The 22,383-nt window shown below is 43.8% G+C and overlaps 1 protein-coding gene across 1 annotated transcript in view; it reads left to right on the top strand.

The window, feature by feature from the left end:
• The first annotated feature begins 452 nt into the window (after positions 1-452).
• Positions 453-22,383, top strand: part of C4H20orf194 (chromosome 4 C20orf194 homolog) — a 72,570-nt gene continuing 50,639 nt past the window's right edge. Inside the window, exons 1-6 of the mRNA XM_035326479.1 lie at positions 453-608; positions 10,178-10,257; positions 15,523-15,642; positions 16,431-16,555; positions 20,837-20,933; positions 22,251-22,357. Of these exons, the coding sequence (XP_035182370.1) occupies positions 514-608; positions 10,178-10,257; positions 15,523-15,642; positions 16,431-16,555; positions 20,837-20,933; positions 22,251-22,357 (624 nt within the window). The 5' untranslated portion in view covers positions 453-513. The remainder of the gene's footprint in view (positions 609-10,177; positions 10,258-15,522; positions 15,643-16,430; positions 16,556-20,836; positions 20,934-22,250; positions 22,358-22,383) is intronic.

Here is a 22,383-nt window from a genome sequence, read left to right as displayed (position 1 = left end):
AATTTTTTATTTTATGATTCTGCGGCCCCACAGCTCAAAATGGGGCACATTTGGGGCGGGGGGGGGGGCCCCAAACCCTCAGCCCTCAGGGCGGTCGGGCGAGCCCATACCACAGCGGGCTGGGGGCGAGCGGGGCTGTGCCGGGGGCTGGACGCGCCCATGACAGGAGGCGGGGGGTGGGCTGGGCGCTGCGCCGGGGGACAGGCGTTGGACGAGCGCATTCTCCCTTTACGGGGGGAGACAAAACCGCATCCATCACTCTCTTTATATACAACAATTGAGGGCGGGAAAAAAAACCTTTTTATCCTACTCTAAAACATTTAAGCTGAACGTCGGGCTGCGTTCTGACCGCCGCCGAGGCTAGGAGAGCGGGCGGCGTTGCGGCCCATCCTCCGTTCCCCCCCTTCGCCTCGGAGGGGGGGGGGGGGGGGGGGGGGGGGGCGGGGCTGAGGGCCGCGGTTGCTGCGGGCGTCGCGGTGCCGCGGCTCCCCCCCGCCGCCCCCCGCCGTCGCCATGGCGCTGTGCGGCCGCTCCGCGCTGCTCCGGCCGGGCCCGGCCCCGCGCCCATCGTCCCGCCGAGCCCCCGCCGCCGCCGAAGCCTTCGTCAGGTAACGGGGAGGGGAGTAGGAAGGGGCCGGGACGGGTGTTGGGGGGCTGAGGGGACGTTGGGGGGGGGGAAGCGGGGGCTGTGAGGGGGCTCGGGGCTCCGAGGGGACGCTGTGAGGGCGATGCGGGGGCTGTGAGGGTTGTGGGGGGGGGTCTGTGGGGGCTCTTGGGGGACGCTATGGAGGCGATATGGGGGTTCTGGGGGGTGAGGGGGCTCCTTTGGGGCGCTGAGGGGACGTTATGGGGGCCCAGAGGGGGTTGGGGGCGGTATAGGGGCACTTTGAGAGCTCTGAGGGGGGGCTATGGGAGCTCTATGGGAGCGCTGAGGGGGGCAGAGGCGTTGTAGGAGTGCTAAGGGGGCCACTGGGGAGGGTTTTGTGGGGTAAGGATGCGGGGGCATTTAGGGCTTCCCTTGGGGAACAGATGGGGTGTTCTGAGAGTTGCAGGTACTGAAGGCGGTGGTTCAGGAACAAAGAGGCTGTAAGGAGCTTTGGAAGGGTCTTGGGGGTCTTGGGACAGGGTGTGGGGCTCAGGGGCTTTGGAGGTGCAGAGGGAGGGCTGCAGGAGGGGTGGCAGGGGTGTGCAGGAGGGGTTTAGGAAAGGCAGGGAGGCCAAATTAGGGTAGAGGTAGCAGGGGCAGAGATGAAGGAGAATCTATCTTGGAATCATTAAGGTTGGAAAAGCCCTCTGAGGTCATATGGTCCAACTGACCCCCTACCACCAGTGTCACCTACTGAACCGTGTCCCCATGCACCACGTCCAACCTTCCCTTGAACACCCCCAGGGACGGTGACACAACCACCTCCCTGTCACCCCGTCCCCACACCTGACTGCTCTTTCTGAGCAGAAACGTCTCCTCATTTCCCCCCTGAAATTAGGTTGTATTTATGGAAAGAAAGGAGATCAGCGCAGTGTGTTTGTGTGGGCAGCTGCTGGGAGGCTCGTGCAGAGCTGCTTGGGGGCACAAAGGTGCTGAGCTTCGGGAACAGGGAGGGCAGGGCTGGAAGGAGATGGGATGTGGGGCTGTGTTAGGGGATAGCGGTGGCTCCCTGAGAGCTCAGGTGTCAGCTCAGGTATCGTTAAGTTGCCAGCTCTGGTCCCTTTTTTAAGGCTTAAGGTGTGTGCACTGGGCTACAGTCCATTATCTGAAGTGTTTTGAGTATCCCAGAGAACAACCCATGGAAATAACGACTGCAAGCAGCAAGCATTTTGAAGTACAATACGTGGAAGTACTCACCAGTGTAAAATCAGATAACAGAATAACCAAGACGCTGCATATGAATTGCAAAATCGCTACAAACAAACAGTTGGCCGAGCTATTTGGTATTAAAATGGCTGTATGTTTGCCACAAGCTTTCTTCTGTTCAAGAAGGGAATAAGAGCGTTTTTACTTGTCACACAACGTGCCTGTGAAATGAGAAATTCTGCACTGAGAGAGAGAGAAATGGAGGTCGTTGTGTTTGCCTGGAATACACGAACATGGCTGTTCGTGATGGTTGTGTTCCGTCTCAGCCAGCCGTTAGGAACTGAATTGATCACAAGAGGGAAGGCAAAAAGGGATCTTTTTCAGATATTTTTTTTCTCACTGAATAAATTAACTGTATATTTGCTTCTAAGGAGCTCGCAGTTTGTTTATAGCTGGGGAGTATCTCACAATTCATTAGTAAGAAAATACCAAGAAGGTAAAACAAAACGAAAAAGCTGAAAGAGAAAATGGTTTCCACTCAAGCCCCCTTTCTTTATGAGTGATTTCTGTAATTTGAGAGCCTGTTTCAGAGTTGTCATGAGAACGTTCAGGCTATGAACATCTGCAAGCTTTCGAGCTCCGCTGGGAGATCCAGACAGCATCTGTAATTTGGCGTGTTTGTAGGAGGCATGTCATCCGTTCGTTTTTTTTCCTCTCCAACGTTCCTTCTTGTGCAGTTTTTTTTTCAGTCCAGATGGAGGAAGGGAGGCCAGTGTTTGCAATAAATTTCCCAAGCAGTCAGCAGATACAAGGCAGTTAATAAAAATAACTTAAAACAAAACAATCCGTTACCCTTCCCTCCCCCTCCAAGTCCCAAACAGGAATGGAAAAATTCTTAAGACTATATAAAGAATAGAGAAACGGCCAGAGATAATTCTTGGAGTTCTTCCACATGCTTCAGAGATCTGGTCTTGCTGCGTGGTGCGCTGGGAGCTGGCGTTTGCCACAGGGACCCGAAGCATTGTAACGACAAAAGGAAGAAAATTTTGTTAATAAAGAGGAAAAGTCCCTTGACTAAGAGATGAGCATTGTTCAAAAAAGGGTACTCCTTTTTAGAAGGTGATGTCATGCTTCATGTGGCTGTGGGGCCGTCTGTTTTACTTGAGTGTATGTGCTATTTTGATCAAAATTTCTGTTAAATATCAGCATCTGAAACCAAGGTGAGCTTGTTCCGTTCGGTGGGGATTTGGACCCACCCAATTCCGCGTTACCCTTATATAAAACAGCGTAGGCAAATCCTCCTTATTGCTCACCCACGTTTCTAACAGGCACACAGCAAGAACTCATCTGCATTTTATGTGGGGAAATGCAAAGCGAGTCCTTGGGTTTGTTTGACATTGTCTCTATGCCTGACATCATTATCCTCTGCACCGTTCTGTTTTTAATCACCATGTGGTTAAATATGTGGCTTTTTTTTCCCTATAGCTTCACAGATCCGTCGGTGGGGTGTTCGGGAGGATGGTGCTGCAGGGACAAAAGAGCTGTTGTGGTTTCCCACCCCATTCTAGCTGGGGAGGGCCATATCTGTGTTGCAGGATTAACAGTTTGTATCCATGTGTTCCTCGGGTAATTATGCCGAGGGGCAGGATTTTGTAATAGTAGTTTCACCTAATTTTTTTTAAGGAATGCTCTGTATTTTAGCTATGCAAAGAGGGAAAACATTTAGCTTGCTGAAGGGGGGGGGGGTGGAGGGAGAGAAACAAACCCTGTTCCCTGCATTTGGGTCGTTTTCTACCATGGTGGAGAGGTAAGAAGCGTGAGGGTCTGTCAACTGCCAGTTTGGGGCCAAAGTTCAGAGGGATGTCGAAGTGGAAAGGCAGGGCGTCACGTTGTTAGGCGATAGGTTTTCTGAGCGGAGTAGCTGGCATCCTCACTGACGTGTTGCAGTTTCAGAAGGTGAAAATACAGAGTCGGTATTCACACATCAGACTAAATCGGTGCATCACAGCCACAGGTCTGGCTGGCATCTGCATGTGCGTAGTTGATGGGCAGCTGTTTGAGTGCACCCGTGGAAGAACTTCACTTGGCTTCCAGCCCGTGGTGGGACTTCCAGTTGTCCTAAAATCGTGCTGGTGCGTATCTGTGTGACACTTACATTAAATTAAAGCAGGTCTTGTCTGCGAGATGCTCATAACAAAAAGTGTGCTGAAGGGCTGCGCTGGATCCAAGTGTGGTTACAGGAAATACCAGCGTGAATATTGATGTGCAGCCTTAATAAATAATGCTGCTTTTCAGGTGGGCTGGGGTTTCAGAGGTCCCAAACAAGCCTGGAGCTTGGAAACGGTACCAGGTAGTCCCAGAATCCAGTTAGAGTCTCTTCTGGAGTGCTCCGAGGTTTCTGAGTTGCAGAATTGAACATTTCTCTCCAGTTAAATGAAAGAAGCAAGGAATTTGGTCCTGCAAAATGCACCCTGAGTTGAAGTTTTTTCCTCTGCATCCAGTCTTAATGTTAGTTAACAAAAGTTGCTAATGCTGAGTGTTTCAAAAGACACCAGGTCTTCTATTTGTAGGCAAGTCGCCTATGTTCTTTGTTGAGAAATTGTGAAAATAGCTGGAAAACTTTCATGTGTAAGGTAGGTGCGCACCATTGTGTGAGTGCCATGCAGTAAAATGGAATTAGTTTGGTGAATTAAAGAAGGAAAACAAAACAAAACAACAAAAACAGAAAAGAAAAAAACCAACCACCGACTAACCAAGAGCAAGCATGTTCAGGCTCAATATTAAATTTCAAATAAAATGCTTTTGAAATTGATGAATTTGAGAGCCTTTAACTCCGTCTGGCTTCTGGTTTCTGTTTTCATAAAAACCTTAGGATGCTGATCATGTCGGAGTGTGGGAAATCCAGGGCTCTGCTGTATGCAGACAATAACAAGGGTTCTGGTAGAAGTTGTGAGGTCAACAAAAAGCCTGCGAAGAATAAACTTTTTTTTTTTTTTTTGAGGAGTAGAGTGGAAACAGATGGTGGTAGCAGCCAGTTAACAAGGAGTGGGATCTGTGGAGAAAACAAGCGTGAGCCATTCTTTATATTTCCAATTTTTTATTTCTCAATCAAGTACTGAAGGCAGACGCTGCCTTTAACATCAGGTAGACAGCACAAATCCCTCCAAGTCATTCCCCGAAGACGAGCCTTGATAATGTGAAGATTTGCACGATCTTGCCAGGGCTGTCTCCGACGTTGCTTCCCCTTGTCGGCTGCTATCTGGTAAAGCTTTACCACGTGTGGGTTTTTAAGACTGCCTGGCCTTTGTGGGGGAGGAGTGTAACATCTGCCAATATGGAGCAAAACACGCTCAGCTCAGCGCTCCCTACAGCAGCAGAATTGCATCCGTCATCTGAGCTGCACGGTGACCACAGCTGCACCATCCCAGACGTTGGGCGAGCCAGCCTGGGGGAATCGGGGTAGGAATCAACGGGGGATCGGTGCTGGTCCTGATCTTGCATGAAGCACCACTCGATTGCGACTAGAAAACGAATGAATTCAGCTTGTAACGAGGGGTGCAGAAAAACTAATGCATCGTGGAAACATAAGTTAAATGAAAGTTAAAATACTGGGTGGCGTTATTTTAAAAATATTTGTTTTTTCTGACAGTGAAAGGCACAGTTGTTAATTCTCCGTTTGCTGCCAGGCATGGCGTGCAGCGCTCCGCCTGTTACCGAGCTGTGACAGCCTCGGCTGTTACAAAGCAAGGTACTTTGCATAATTAGTAGAAGACGTGTGAACAGATGAGCACTAATTCTTAGAAGTTAATGACTGTTAATTTTCTTCCCCCCCTTTTTTTTTTAATCTACTTCAAGACTAGTGGGAGATCAAGAATTGAATGGAGAACCTCAACAGAGCATTTCTTAATTGGCCTGAATGCACTTTATTATGAGATACTACTCCAAAATGTGGCTTTGCTTTCTGACTCTCCTTCCTTGGCCATCAGATTAGCTTGTGATGGCTGAAAGGATTATATATATGTGTGTGTTTTTTTTATCCGTGGTCTAGAGTTCGTGATTTGACACATGGCTTCAAGATTGTTGGTGAGATACAAAGGTAATGAGAAGGGTGAGACAGTCTCTTGCAACAGTGGGGGTGCTTATACTGGCGTAAACCCGTGTAGAAACTGGAGGGATTCTCACTTCACCTGCTCCAACTCCGTACCTGCTTGTATAGCAGCCTGGGTGTCTGTGCTCGTCGCGCTGGGCTGTTTGCAGCAGACCTAGTTCAAGTAGCTTGCAGCTCAGCTCTTGTCCGAGGCTCACAGAAGCCCAGGACTTTGGGGTTTCCTTACAAAGGCTTCACGTAGTTGTTTTGAATCCATGTAACGCTTGCTTTCAGCATCAAGCTACTGCAAAATGAAGCTGTGGTTACGTACGTGCAGGGATCCAGAGCCCCATCCTCCAGGAGAGCATCCTGAAGCCCAGAGGGTTGTGCGGCTCTACAGAGATCCTTCGTTGCATCTGTTTGAAATTGTAGGCGAGGTGGAAAGCAGTAAAATTCAGTACCCTTGCTAGGGCACCCGCTTTGGAGGTGGGAAAAGTCAGGGATTTTTGTTCCCAGGACTGTTTCTTTGTTGTTGTCAGATGACTGTTTAATGTGAAACGCAAGAAAATGCCATTTTTTCCTCTGCCTTGATACGCAGTCTAGCCTGTATTGTTTAAAAGCTTGTAGTAAGAGTTCTAATTATTCTCTTCAGTATTTCTGAATAACGTCTTTATTCAGAGACAGAACTCTTTTGGTTTTTAATGTCAGCCTCTGAATGTAATGATTTATATACACATGAAATGACGTTGAAAATATCTCTGAAGGAGCTTTTTCAAAGAATTCTTTCATAGAAACCACCTCTTTAACTGAGGCAAGGAAAAATATTCTGTTGACGGCTGTCCAGTGTTAGAGTTTGACCATAAACATGTTTATTTCATACATTTCATTATGAAATAACATAATTTGACCTATGCTTCTTGCTTTCATGTCAAGACTATCTCTTGAATGAGACGTAAACGTGACAAACTTTGCTTGGCAGGAATTAGCAGCTTAATCCGAGAGCTTTATGTATTTTAAGGGGTGCACTGAAATTAATCTCTGTGGACGATGCTAAACGTAACTATAAATTTTTAACCTTAAATCAGACCATAAGGTAGGAAAAGATACCCAACCCAGAGCTAACATGGAAGCATATTTTCTCCGCCCGCCTTTTTTTTTTTTTACCCTCTGAAAGTTACTTGAACAGATAAGAAAATGCTTTTACCAAGCTCAGAAAGACAAAAACTCTGTATTTTGCTCTTCTCTGCTCATTACGCAGGGCCATTTTGCTGATTTGTCTTTACACATGATAAACGTATTTGATCAGGTCTCCCTTTCCTCAGGGATGCTAGTGTGAAATTGAGATTTGAGCATCTTAGAGAGGAGTAACTTGTATCTTATAATAACGCTTTGGAATGAATGAATCTTCCCCAAGGAGTTTCCACGCTTGCTCTTTGTTCAAATTTAGCTCTAACCACTCCTTTCCTTTAGAAGTGATCTGGGACGAGGTGGGGGGAGATGGCAAAGGTATGTGCTCGTGCTGTGTTTGTAACATGTAAGAGCTTTAAACAACATTTTTCAATCAAGACAAATCTGCCTTTGGAGAATTGGTTAAATTTACCTTCAGAGTAGATTTGAATGCTGGTAGTGGAGATGTTTTTGAGTCTTTTTTCTGTGAGGAGTCAATTGAAAATCTGCCTCTTGTGCCTTTCATTTGGAAGCATTCATATTTTTCCCGATGACAGTTTCTTTTCCTACTCTGAGCAAGAGCAGGAAGATGCATCCTTTGATATGGTAAGTGGTTTAATACAAGGCAGTCTGCAAGCTGCTGATTGTGTAACTGCAGATGTCCTTGGGCATGCTTTTTCAGTCCTTCCAGTCTGTCCTTCAAATAGTCTCGGGAAGTGTGGGCTTCTCCTCAGCAGCCCTTCCCAGATAGGTTGAGCAGCAGTGTTGTTTTCCCATGTGCTTTGTCTGTACATGAAGCTGTTTCTCCACGTTGCAACGTTTGAGGCTGGCTCTAGCAATTTTACTTGGCCTGCAGCTGATCCTTAAATATCTGCAGGCTTGGCTGCATGCTAACAAATGAAGTAAGTTCAGTTTGTTTGTAGAGTCCAGGGGATTTTTCTACTTCTGCTCTTGTGACATGGAAAGTACAAAAAAAAAAAAAAAGCACTGTGTGGCTTGTCATCGGGGATCGTGTCACCCTTAGCTCATCTGGGATCCTGTTTAACAATGGAATGAAACCTTCCCAAATAAGATACAAAACTTTAAGTTAATTGTGACACTGGGTTTAGGTTAGGTTTCAATGAATAATTAGAAGCTGCTAGTCTGTGCAGTGTGAAGTTGAGTGTTTCGTTCACAGAACTCATAACCACCTACATGGGCAACACCACCTGATCCTAGCAGCGGCCGACTAGATGTCATTTTGCTGTCATCAGTGCCTAATTTCTTTATCTTAGACTGGATCAAAATACCAGTTCATACATACACTGGACTATGATAGGATGCAGCATTTAATATGAATTGGGAAGTTTCAGGCAAAGAGAGTAATTGAGGGGTTCACAGCTCAGGAAAATCGAGAGGGGAAAAAAAATAAATCTGGAATGTACATTTGTACAAATGGATCTTGATTTTTATCTTCCCTCCTTCATGTAGAAGCATCTTGATGTTGTCTGACCTTCACTGTTAGCGTGGACGTTCAAATTGCACTTAGATGGGCTGTAATGCAGATCTTTCATGTCTGTTCTGTCTTTCAGAGAAAGTAGAGCATGATGATCGTGGGATTGCTGCAAAGACCTATCCACCTTTTACTTGGTTTAAGTAACTATGAAAATAGGAGTACTTGATGTGGCTTCCATGTTTATTTGGGCAGATCATAAATTTAGCTCTGCTGGAGGGTTCCTGTAAGAGTTGTTTCCTAGAGCTGAGCAGCTCAGTTGTATAAACAAGAAAACATTCGGGAATATCAGCAGTGAAAATTCTTGCCTTTTATCTGCTTTAAAACAAGCTCACAAAAGGTTGCCTAGAAGCACGAACTAGAAAGCTCTCTGTGTGGCTGAGATCCTTGTGTAGCTTAAAAACATGTATTGGCCAGGATCAGATTGATAGGATAATTCATTTCGGTTATGAAAATCTTGGCAAGATTTGGTAATGTTTTAGATGTAGATTATCAAATACAGAAATCATGAGAAAGATACAGTGTGGGTTACCTTACGGAACTGCTCTTGATACCCCTCTGGATATAGAGGGGAATAAGTTCATTTTTTTTATTGCTTGCATTAAGTATTCACTCTAGACTTGGTTTGGGCTGTGGTTTGTTTCCTGACTTGAAACCCAGTCGTGTCAATTAAGTTTGTTAATCTCTTTCGCAGAGAAAAATCTTTCTTAAAGTGGGATTCTTTGGGAGTTCAGCTTTTGTTACGCAAAATGAGAGCGTTGGCTCCGTATTTTCCCATTATGGACTAAGCAAAACACTAGAGAGAAAAAGGAAGAGCTGTAGCACCTGAAGCCTGCATTATACCAGAAAATCCCCTGGTCGGTAGTTGTCTAATCTCAGTGCTCACTAAAACTGCTTCCTTTTTTCTGTCTGAAGGTTGCCTTCGTTCTGTCAGTGCTTGTAATAAGGGCAGGGTGTCCCCCTTGAGTCGTCACGGTGCTCATAAGTAACAGCATCACTGGGACACCAGCAGGTAGCTTGGCACTGTTTTATGGCCCAAGGACGTGGTTAGAGCTCTGCAGTTTTTGGGTGCAGAGCGCTCTGTTCCTTCCCCTCCTTTCCTACACGAATACTGGGATTTTCGCTTTGGTTTTGTGAGGGATCTGGGGCATCTCAGCCATGTAGTTACACAGGGTAGAAGTTGCCTGGTGGTGCAGTGCTAAAACTCAAGACTTTTGAAAACTCTTCTGGGTTGTCGAAGCTTTTGCAGTCCCTTCCCATCACCTCTCTACCTGGGTGTCACCTGCCCTGTGGTGCTTTGCACTGTGCTCCTCTGGTAGCGGCTGGCTTGGGGAGAGGGGAGGGAAAAAAAACAGAAATTCTTGCTAGAGATCAGAGATGAACGAAGCACTTGGTCAGAAGGAATTCTTATGGGTTCTGGTGTTCTCTCAGAGCTACTTGTGCATATTTTAGTGGACGAATATAAATAGTCTGGGACTGGTTTGATAAGAGATTTAAAAGTATTTCAGAGAAAAGATACCTAAGCTGAACCGTGTCCAAATAGTTCTTATAACTAAGTAAAAGCGAGGTAAACCTTGCCCTACCAAATTTGAACGTTTTAAAACACTGACTTTAAAGACCAATTCTCTTTTTTTTGCAGCTGCAGCCGCCTTCGAAACATTCAGAGCATCCTGACACAAAGCAGCAAATCTCAGCCTGATGGAATCCTTTGCATTTTAGGTTAGTGTTGCTTATTTTTTCCCCCTCCGCTCTTCTCGTTGTCTTGATGAAGATGCCACGAGTTTCTGAAAGATGATTATCATCTCCTCCTTCCTGTCCCATCCCTGTTTGCTGGCAAGAGGACAGCTCTCTGACTGTTGCTCCCTTTTCTCTCTCTCAATATTTCTCAGTCCTATGTTCAGGCAGACTTAGTGCAATAATAACGATGATATTAATGTTCTTCCAAGCCTTAAGAAAATTGAGTGGCTGGAGGAAAGACAAAATCTGTCTTAATGTCTAGGAAGGACATTAGGGGGAATTTAACCCGTGGATATTTAAACAGTCAGCTGTCCGGGCAGTGCTTGTGCTCTAGCTGGCGCTTGGCATAGGAGCTGAAAGCATACGTGTTGCAGCTGGTTCCCCCACAGGGGCAGCAATGTGGAAGAAAACACGAGGAGCTGGATAAGACCTTAGGAGCGCCAGGGTTCGTAATCACGATCTTCAGGGCTGTGGGGAGTGGTGGTTGAGAGCAGGCTCAGCTTGTAAGAGATGAAGAGGGAGAGAAGGGGGAATCAGGAGCCTGGCAAGAGTTAATAAAACTAGGTTTTAGCAGGAGTGTGGTCTTCCCTCAGGAGAAATAATTCAAAAAGCACTAAAAGAGTTGCTTGAGAAACCTGGGAAGCAGTTGAGAGTTAAATGGTGGTGTTTAAACAGTATAAACAGTTTAAACAGTATGTGGTTTCTGTGCTTTATTTCTTCTGGGCGTAGGGGAAAAGAGAATACAAAACAAAGCTGCGTGTGGAGGTATGCTACAGGAAAGTAACGTGTTTTTTTTCTTACAGTTTTATCATTTCTGTATGTAATGCTTTTGTTTCTTAATATATAATTAGTATTGGTACATGAAAGAAGTCAGGAATTATAATTGAAATTCCTTGCAGGATAGGACTAGAGTAACCGTGCAAATAACGTAAAACAGTTGAGGATGGAAAAATCGAGTGTAGCCCTAAAAAAGTTGTGTAGCAATGGCTTTGCAATAAGAAATGATACAACTGATCACTTCCTGCCATAGCCTGCTTTTGACTTTTTTTGAATGTTGCAGCAAGAAAACTTGAAGAAGCTCACTTAGTGGACCACAAAAAGGTTGAAGGTGCATAACCTAGTTCTCTTCTGATGTCGACTGTCTAACAACCTTCCTAACCCACATTCTTCACTTCTCCTTGACTCTTAATTCTGAAGCTGCAGTAAGTCTCTAGCAAAAAAAAGTCACTCAAAACATTGTACAGCTTTAGGGAAAACATCAGAGGCAAAAGGAATTCCTTTGTGTAAGCCTCGGTGTGATGTGGAATGTTTAAGACCATGCATAAGGCTGCCTCTTAACGTGTGTTTCTGTTATGGAAATATAGGAAATTATAGGAAGTGTTTTGTCATTAGACTTGTGCTTTGCAGTAATCTTTCTGCACGCACAATGGAGCTGTTGTTGTCCAAGCTGACCTGTCCAGTGTAGCCCGCAGAATTTCTCGCATAACTTCTGGTTAAGCAGGAATGTCTCTGTTATGAATGCATTAAATCTGTCTTCAAATTCACACTTGGAGTGACAAAAATATCATCTTACATCTTGATTCCTCTTGAATTGGATATAAAGCAGCTAATCTTTTGTACCTTTTTTTTTTTTTTTTACAGCCACCACATTTTATATTTCACCTGGCTCTTTTTAATGACTTGCAGCTAATGTATTTCCCTCCCCCCAGCTTTCGTTTTACCCACTGCACGGTGAGATGGAACAGTATAGAATTCACGGCTTCACTTCAAGTGGTGCAGCGTTTCTACCAAAACTGGGAGAATTCTAAAGAGATGCAGAACTGACCAGCTGTTGACACAATTATTTAAATGCAGTTCTGGCTAATTTTAAAGAGTATTTATGTATTTAGTAGGCCATCTCTGTAAATCTGACAGTACGTTGTAGCTCTTCTGACCGTAGATCAAACTTTGTGTCGCAGTTCAGCGTAGCTAAGCTAATTTTTTCCAGACCTTGACATTTACCTTTTATACTCCCTGAAGAGGATAGAAGTACTGTAGAGCCTGTGCCAGTACATCTTCAACTTATCTTCTTTTTTCTCATGTATGACAACTTCTTTAGGATCTTTCAAAATTACATCTGCATTACACGGAGCTCATGCACTTAAGATGTGGGAGAAACCTCACCAGAATTTAGTACACTGAACTGTTTTTTCATTCCATTTCCGTTCTGAATGAAGACCATTTTAATAATTCAGGTGCCACTTCTCTTGGATGGCAGTTGTACAACTGTGGGATGGTTTTGGGCAGCTGTCAAGAGGTGACCAGTCCATTTGCTCCAGCGTCACCTTCCTGTGTCCTGAAAGCTCACGTGGGTGTTCGAGGTGCTAGGGAACAGGTATTGGTTTTGGTGCACAGGGATGTGTCAGAAATGCATGGCTGGGATCAAGAAAGCGTGACTTTTCTCCTCCTGTAGAGTGCTTATGTCAGTTTATCAACTGAGAAGTTGCAAATGAGGTGGCTGAGCTGAATCCATTTTTGTTGCAGAAAAGGGATTCAGCTCAGAAAGGGATTTCAGTTGCAGAAAAGGGATTCTTACCCTGCCCCTTGTCTTGTGGGCAGCAGCGAGCTGCTGGGCTGCCTCACTGCCTGCCTCCACCCCCGTGAGGACCTGGGAGCAGTCTGGGATTACTCAGTTTGTGGCTCCGCTGAGCCAGGCGTGGGGGTTTCCGAATTACCAGCCTTCCCCATTGTTCTGAGGGCTCCTGACAGGCTTTCTGGAGGTATCCAATCTTTGCCTGTGTTTCATTTCCTGTTTGTTTTCCACTGGCTGGATCTGTGCCTTTAACTCCAGATGCCTCGGTATAAGGACCGTTTTATCTTCTGATTTCCCATGCTTATTATTTCTCTCCCCTTTCCTCCTGGTTCTCTGTTACTCTTAGCCTGTCCCCTAGGCTCACCACCTTGGCTCTTCAGGCTTTAGAGACCTCTGTAATGAGCCTGATCGGATGAAAGTGGCCGTGATGTTTGCACTTTCCCCTTTGTTTTGCCCATAGTTGAGCGTGTCTTGTTAGATTACCATCTGATAAGTGCTGTTTGCTTGTGAAACATTAGCAATGCCTCTTGCAGAACAACTGATCTAACAGCTTGCTGCCGCTGAAAGAGACCATCCGAACTCCTTTGTGCTCCATCGATTGCTCATCAGATTGTCTTCGTTAGGCACGTAAGCAGTAAACCAGTTTATCTTCAGGACACCGTGTGCTAATTTTGTAATGTTACAGTAGATTTCAGGCTGACCGGTTATGTTTAAGAGTTCCCAAGAGCAAAGGGGTGGTTGCTTGCTGGAAGGAGAGTCTATGGTTCTAACTCAAGTCCTGCCTTGAGACAGGAGGTTTGGTACCATGATCAGTGTGTTGAGTTCCACTGAATTCTAGATTACGCTGGTACGTCTACTTTTGTGGGAAGGGAAATTAAAATTAAAAAAGCCAACCAGAGAATGTTCTGCCTCACCTTGCTCTTTTGCTTGCTGTCTGTCGTTAAGTTCCCAGATCCAGGGCAGTCTGGCTGTACAGATTATTGGCACAGCGATGACAGAGCATTGCAGCAGAGAGGAGAAATGAGCAGCTGGGGCTGAGAATGATTTGGCTGAGTTGTACTGATGCTGTGACCTGAGTTAGAGATGACCTGCTAAGGCTTTCCTTTATCAGGGACACCTGACATCCAGAATCCTGGCATCACAGAACGGTTTGGGTTGGAATGGACAAAAAAGATCATCCAGTTCCAACCCCTCGCTGTGATCAGGAACACCTCCCCCTGGCATTGTGGCTCACTTTCAGAAAAGCACGTTCCTGTGCTGTGCATAGGAATGGGAGGTCAGAGCTAGAAGCTAGATAGCAGAGGAATGAGGATTTCAAGATCCCGGCGGGGTTTTGAGGGCTGAGAAAGCCAAGGCTAGCGTGGTGTAGTTTCCCCCTTTCTCAGCATGGTTCAATGAACTCCATGTTACAGCGTGCTGTAAGAAGCCACGAGCAGGGAGCAGAATCAGTTTCATAGCTTCAGCACAACCTGAAGTGATTCAGCTCATCTCTTCCGTGTGCTTAAACCAAATACGTGACACTTGGGAATACATGTGAGCTATCCAAAGAACTGTTATAGACAAAGGAGAGTTTATTAAGATGTAGAATTCAGTAGCTGGAGGCAGACACTGCATCTGGTTAACACCTTAAGGCCTGAAGTATGGCTTTAAAAAAAAGAAAAAGAGTATAGTTAGGAGAACCTAGTGTTTGTTCCAATTTCCGATGTGCTCAGGTGACTTCAGAGCAGTTTGATTTGCGATGCAAGTCTCAAAGCCCAGACATCCAGGCTGGGTTATTATGTTATCATCGTACTGATCTCGTTTGGATGGCAGAAACAAATGATACTTTGGCAACCATCCAACTGTATCCTAAAATAGCTTGGTGGGAAAACTTGACCTTAGTGTTTGAGAGATTTTGTGGCATTCGAGACCCGTGATCTCTACCATGTATGGATGTTGAGGATGCTGTTTCCCGAACAGCTTTACCTGTGGAGAAAACTTGGTCTATGTCAGTAGAATTAGGTCTGTTTTCCAGAGATGAAGGCCTTCCCTAAATCTGTGGTTTGTTTCTTTTCTCTTGTATTTGTTTCTTCTTACCTCTTCATGTTACTGCTCTTCAGTTCTTTTCATTTTATCTTCCCAATGACCATAAAACCTTTTTTTTTGTATGGAAACTGTTTGTATGCCATATGTTATGTTTGCATGTCTTCTGACTTGCTAGAAGTCTGCAGTGGCTTTCTGGTGACTCAGGGATTACACTGTAATACTTGCGAGATAATGTTTAATCATGTATTCTAAAGCAGGAGATTTAGGTCACAGGATTAATTTGTTAGGAAGCTTCCATCAACAACATATTCGTTGGAATGAACACTGCATCCAGACAGATGTCAAGTTTCAATTACTAGATAAAATTGAAACTATTGCTTCATAACACTGCAGAGAACTAGACTTTTTTTATGCAGGACCTGTAGATTTCGGTCAAAAGAAGAATGTCAGCGTGTAGCAATGAACTTGCAAAAGCTCCCTTGTCCTTCCCCTCCTTTCCCACTGTGTTCAGCTCAGAAGTGCCAACTGTCTGTGTGAAGGTGTTCAGGTAATACTCCCGGTCAAACAGTTTTCTTAGCTGGGAAGAACACCAACTTTACACGTGCACTGTGTTCAGACACGACATTTCATGTCTGGCTTTGCTTTTTCAGGAATAGATAGCCGATACAACGAAGGTTGCAGGGAACTGGCAAACTATCTGCTTTTCGGCTTGTATAGTCAGAGTAACAATGACTTCGAGAGAACTGGTTTTCCTGAAGAAGTGCTTGACGGTAAGTAGTGTGTTTCAAGCATTTTTACCGCTTTTCATCCCTCTGGAGAGAGGCTGGGCCAGGAAAAGTGATATACAATGGGGAAAAAAAAAAAGCCAGAAAATTTCTAATCACGTATATAGACCTGAAAAACTGTTCTAAAAACACTACTGAAGAACCCTTGTTCAAATTTCCTCCCCTCCTTCAGGACTTCCTCCATATGTCCTAAACACGACGAAATACACCCATTATCAGCAGTCCTACTTCAGTCATGGTGTGTTTGTATGTTTATTATCAATTGTGTGATCAAACCAGTGGAGTTCTAAAAGCCTAAAGCTAGTGGTTTTTTTCTTTATTTTAACATATTCCCTTATTTTCATGCAACATTGAATGTCCATCCTGCATGTTGTAAGGCTAGTTTTCAGTTGGAGCAACCTGATGTAATATCAGGCAAGAGCAGCTGTAGTTTACGGTTCTGTAAGCGCTCTGCGAGACCTCATCACTGACACGCTCTTGGCTTGTCAAAGGCCAGGCTGACGCAAGTTCTGTGCAAGACTTCAGAGTAAACCCACAGTTGTTCTGGACAGTAAAAAGTACTATTGTACTTGGAGCAGTGCAGAGCTGCCAACTGTTCCATTAAAAAAAGAGTGGGGAATGATTGTTTATTCAAATAGTTAAATAATTTCTTTTAATGAGGCACATTATAGGAAAAGTGTTTTCTGGTCAGTTCCTGTGCTCTTTTTTTGTGTTCGTATAATTCTATATATGGAGTCTTGATGCTAGAATAATACTTGTTCTGCTTGTTGCAGATATAATCATATTAATAAAACCTGATAGTGTCCATCTGTACTGTAACCCTGTGAATTATAATCATCTTTTGCCATATGTGGCATTTTGGAGGAACTTGCATTTTCACTGTCTAACTGAAAATGAGGTAAGTGGAAAAGCAGTGCAGATAAGAATTGCCTTTCTGTAATATCTCTCTGATAAACTCATACTCAAAGTGAACATTTGTTTTTTTATGTTCCTTCTGGAATCTTTATTTCATATTCAGTAGGGAGTGATCCCCATCTACATATAGGTATTAATTGCTTTGCCTAATGTGTGTGAGAAGAATGTTTTTAATACTTGGCAATTGCTGGAGCATTAAAACAAATTGCTTCCCTCCCCCACTAATTTATAATTGCTTCGATATGACTCAATGATCTTTTAGTGAGGAAAAACGTGGGTTGTAAAAAATACAGAATCTGAATCAAATCAAATACTGAGATTCTGAATCCAAACACTGATATTTCCAGCAATTTGTCTTGTTTGCTGTCAAAGCAATGTTTTAATGCTTTGGATGCCAGAAATTTTAGAATATTAGAACAGGTTGGCTTAGCAAGCCATTTAAAACGAATATTATGAATTATTTTAAGTTTCAACTGTTCCTTTCAAGAGCTATTAACTTCAGAAAGGAAAAAAGCTGGGTTCTGTCACCTGCTTTGATCTACTTAGGATTACTGGATAAGTTTCATTTTGTACTTCAAAAGTCAAAGTATTCTTAGGAAAAGCTATCTTTATAGTAAAGAGAAGGCAAGAGAAGTAAGCAATGGAAATAATTGTTTGCCATTCCAGTTCTCTGTAATGAATAACATAAATGAGGATGCTGGTGGACAAAGAGTTGCTTGGCTGCCAAGGAGTGTGCCCCTTCGGCGTGCAGTATTACAGGGCAGCGTGCTGTTGTCTCAATGTGCTACTCTGCAGGCAGTTCTGGTGCTTAGGTGCAGAATAAGAACCTTTTTATTCCAATTGAGACTGGAAATTATGTTTATTCAGACCCATTACGGCAAGCTTTTTTCCCTGTTAGGAAACTGTGTAATTCCTTCTCTAAATTAGAGTGATACTGAAATCAGAGGGAAGTGGGGCAGGAGCCTTGATATAAATAGGTGAAACTAGTGCATGAAGAAATGGAGAGGGAAGGGAGAGAACCATTTTGTTCCCTTGAGCTTCCAGTGATGGGGTTATGATCAATAGTGTTTTTGTGTGGCTGTTTTATAGTGAGATTATATCACACAGTTATGAAATAATTTAGAAGGGACCTCCAGAGAACATCTTGTCCAGCCTCTTGCTTAAGGCAGGGTGAGCAATGAGATCGGATCCGGTGACTTGAAGCTTTTGATGGCTGGGTGTTGAAAACCTCCAAGGACGATGACTGCAGAACTTCCTTTGGCTACCTGACCCACCACTTTATTGTCCTAATGATGAAAAAGTGTTTCCTTTTATCCAATCTGAAATCTTTTGTTTCATACCATGCCATTTGTCATGCGTTCTGCTGGTGCACGCCACTGCGAAGAGCCTGGCTTTGCCATCCTGGCAACAATTTTGTAGCTCTTGAAAGGCAGCTATGGGGTGCAGCCACAGCATCTGAGCAGTGCCAGGACCTCGGCCTTTCCTCCCTCGTAGGACAAGTGCTCCAATCCCGTGATCATCTCGGTGGCTCTCCAGCGAACTCAGTCTGCTTTGTCAGTGTCTTACTTGATTGTGAGTCCCAAACTGCACGCAAGTATTCTAGATATGATCCCCTGAGTGCTGCACAGAGGATGATAATTACTTTTTGTTTGGATATAAACAGCTGAACTACAGCTTAAAATGTGCCATAGCAAAATCTAAAGCCTCATAAGGCTTTTCTGTTGCTAAAAACCACATGGAAAGGGCAAAGCAGCATGCCTGCAGGTCGTCAAACAGGCATTTTGGAATGAGGAATGGAGCAGTTTTTACCACACCTTTGCTAGCACAACTGTAATCTAAGCTACTGAATTTTAAGCTGTATCTGCTTAGGGGGTTTTGTGTGATTTGTTATGGTAAGTAGTTACTTGAATCACACCGTGCTGGCTTGAAATAATGGTGTAAGTAGAAAGGTAACTATACAGAAACGAATGGAAGAGTTTGAGATTCAGATGCTGAAAATACAAGGTGTATTTCATTGCATCGCTCAGCTCATTCACATAAAGCAGTGCTTCCAGTCACATTTCTCTTGTGTAAGATTGCCAATTTCCTAGATTACTTCTGAATTAAAATAGAATTTTTAAAAAAAGTCACTGTGTCAGCCTTTAGGTGCATCCTGTTTACAGGAGTTTGTCTGTAGTGGCTTTTAAGCAGGCTTTTTTCTCCCTTTTTTTTAGTAGTAGCAATAAATTCTGCTTGCTTTTCAAAAAGAGAAACAAATTGCTTTGGAAATAAAGCAAGCAGTGCCATAGCTGGCTCAGAAGCTCTTGATGAGGCTGGCAAAACCTGTTGCCTCTCCTTGCATTCTTCCTTCCTGTTTACCTTTAACAGGGCCATGGGCTTTTAAGTGAATATCCTAGTTAGTGGAGGAGAAAAACACATTACTGAAGAATGCTCATTTTCAAAGTGGCCAAGTAAGATAAAACAGTGAAATTTAATGCATATCGTATAAACTTCCTAGGTGTCACAGCTGCACCAGTTATGAAGAGGGCTGTGTGTATATCTGCAGTTACAGGTCATGAACAAGCCTCTAGCATGCTGCCCAAGCCCAAGTTCTCCTGATGGCATTTTCAGTTTTGAGAAACTGGCAGCTGTTTAATGCTTGGCTTTGAACTAAGGCTTTGATTTGGTTTCCTGGGATTCAAAACAGAGCGCATCATGGAGGAACTTGGTATGCTTCTTAAAATCAGGCTCGTCTCAAAAGAACTTGTTCTCAAAAGAAATGTCTTGTGTGCTGCCTGACGCTCACAAGAGCTGTACATAAAAAGTTCATAATCATGCAGTTTACCTGTATGTTAAGTTCAGAGCAGTGTAAAATGAATAAAAAGAAGTCAACAAATCACTGCTCCGTTCTGATGTGTGCTTGCAGCACAGAAGCCAACCGTATCCAGGGCTGCACCAAAAGCAGCGTGGCAGCAGGGTGAAGGAGGGGATTGTCCCCCTCTGCTCTGCTCTCGTGAGACCCCACCTGGAGCCTGCGTTCAGCTCTGGTTCACAAGAAGGACATGGAAGTGTTAGAACGAGTCTGGAGGAGAGCCACAGAGATGATCAAGGTAGCTGGAGCACCTCTGCTATGAAGAGACAGGCTGAGGGAGTTGGGGCTGTTCAGCCTGGGGAAGAGAAGGCTCTGGGGGAGACCTTGCAGCAGTCCACCGGTACCTGAAGGGGGCTGCAGGAGAGCTGGGGAGGGACTCTTTGTCGGGGGGCACTGACAGAACAAGGGGTAATGGCTTTAAACTAAAAGAGGGCAGATTTACATTAGATATAAAGGAGTTCTTTCCTTTAAGGTTGGTGAGGCACTGTCACAGGTTTTCCAGAGAAGCTGTGGATGCCCCATCCCTTGACATGTTCAAGGCCAGGTTGGATGGGGCTCTGAGCAAGCTGGCCTAATAGGGCTGACCATGGCAGGGGGGTCGGAACTGGATAACCTTTAAGGTCCCTTCCAACCCAAGCCATTGCATGATTCTGATCTTGCTCTAAAAAATAAGTGTCTCTTGAAATACCCGGAGGTGCTAAGCCTGTTCCCGAGTTGCTGCTACACTGTGTAAAAATGGTTTTTGTGTGACATACCTCTTCAGTCTAATTTTCAACCTCCTTTCAGCCATAAGTATAGCATTTGTTCTTTGCTTCTGCTCTAGTCCTAGAAATATGGAATGGAGTGAAAAAAATGACTTCAGTCTGCGCCTCCCATGGAAAAACAAGATGGTGTTGGCTGCATTTTTCTCCTCTTTTTCTCCTGTTTTTCCTCTATATTCCCCTCCCTCAGATAGCTGTCATTGCTTGTTTGTAACCTGAGGCATATCAGTCTGCTGTCCAGGTTTAATCTTGTTAACCTGGTAATACTTTTTTCCTCAATGGCAGGTTTTCTTTGTGACACATCAGTTCGCATTCTCAAAATACTTTCCGTTGTTTAAAATTTATCCAGAATCTAGTGGGTGATGTTGAAAGACTTGACTAAAAGCTGGAAATAAAGTATGCATTTATGCTTTCGTATGACCTTACTAAAACCTTGCTTTAAAGGCTGATATTTAAAAAAGTCTCTGTTGGCTGGAAAGTATCCATGCTTTGATGTGATTTCCAAAACACCGATGCTGAAGAGGTTCTTTGGTCTCTGTAGGTAATATTTTAGTGAATTACATGAAGTTACATTTGCCATGGATTTAAAGCTATATAATATATGCTTTCTTCATTATAAAACAGTCAAATAATTTTAAATCATTTCTTTCAGTATGAAGATGAAGAAGCTGCAGAGGAGTTCAAAATTTCCAGCTTCGTAGACATGGTTCGAGATTGTAGTCGCATTGGTATTCCGTACAGCTGCCAAGGTAGGTTAGTTTGTGTTATGCTTAGTGCAAGTGTTCTGCAGCGTGCAAGCCATTCAGTTCAGGGAGTGAAGTTTTCCTTGCCTTTGGTAAGAAATAAGGATTAATATGTCATTAGTTTCCTTCTAGGCTTTTTTTTTTTTACTTAGAGGTTGGGTTTCTTTCTGAAAAACGTAAGCCCTTAGACTTCATCTGAAGAGTGAATGCTCACAGCGTGAGGAAAAGAAGTAATTTGCATTCAGAGGAGTATGTTCTGCTGCCACAGAAGTTCTCTGTTCAGATGGGAGCTTCAGATAAATGCTCCTTTATGTAAGGAAACAATAAAGATTTCGTTATGCAAGTTTCCTTTTTTAGCACTGAAAAAACTGGATTGCGCGGCTTCCTGTTATGATCTGTGGGCAGACATGCAGTCTGAGCAATGTAATCTTACGTTGTTTAGTCAAGTGTACTTCACGCATCCCAAACAGCAAATATTGCAGAAGCAATGCAATACATGCTGCTTCGCTGTGTAGCATGTTTTTTTTTATTCATAGTAACAAAGGTGAGAGACAAATTGTTTTATAATAAAAAATAGGCTTTTTTTGAACTGTTTAGGTTCAAACCAACCTATTCAATTAGCTTTGCTTTCTCAATAATAGTACTGCATTTCCCTTCCCTGTGTGTTTTCATAGTTAAAACAGCCGCTTCTGGAAACTTTTTTTCAGTTCTTCATTGCTTCCCTTGAGGAAAAGGTGATGTGCTCTCACTGCCTGGAAAATCCTGGAAAAACCTTAATGTGTCGGGGCAGGGGGAAGAGTGGAGTCCCTTTGTTAGGAAGTCTCTACAGAAGGTGTTTAGGTGTTTAGCTTAAGGGTGATGATTGGGCTTCAATTTAGATGGCTTCCAGCTTCGCTGATTAGTACCGGGCTAAATAGTTTTTCCTCTCCACCAACCTAAAATTCTGATTAAAATGGGGACAATGATGTCTTTAACTTAGGGACGGATAATTGAAGATTTTGGAGTAAGCAATGCTTCTTGTGTTTTAGCTTGACTTTTAATGGACACAGTTTTGCTAATGTCCTTGGAAAGAAATTTGCAAGAGAAAGGAATATATTTGTTTTTTCCCCTTGGGGAAAAATGGTACAAAATTTGGGGTGTAGTGAAAGTGTTTTTCAAAAGCTTTTCTTCACCAAAACACACTTTTCAGTTACAACTTTGAAGTTGTACAGGCAAATATGATAATCGAGAGCGTTGATTAGAATCTCAGAACAACTCTAACATCTTAGAGGAAATTAGTAAACTGATGGTATTAGAGAATGTTTGTGATTTTTTTTTTTTCAGGTCATCTACAGATATTCGATATGTTCATTGTTGAAAAGTGGCCAATAGTGCAGGCTTTTGCACTGGAAGGAATTGGGGGTGATGGCTTCTTTACGATGAAATACGAAGTGAGTGTTTTCTTTTCAACATCTTT

The sequence above is a fragment of the Oxyura jamaicensis genome, chromosome 4 (assembly GCF_011077185.1).
Source record: "Oxyura jamaicensis isolate SHBP4307 breed ruddy duck chromosome 4, BPBGC_Ojam_1.0, whole genome shotgun sequence".
Lineage (NCBI taxonomy): Eukaryota > Metazoa > Chordata > Aves > Anseriformes > Anatidae > Oxyura > Oxyura jamaicensis.
Note: the sequence above shows the minus strand (reverse complement) of the source record. Positions and strands in the feature narration are given on the sequence as shown.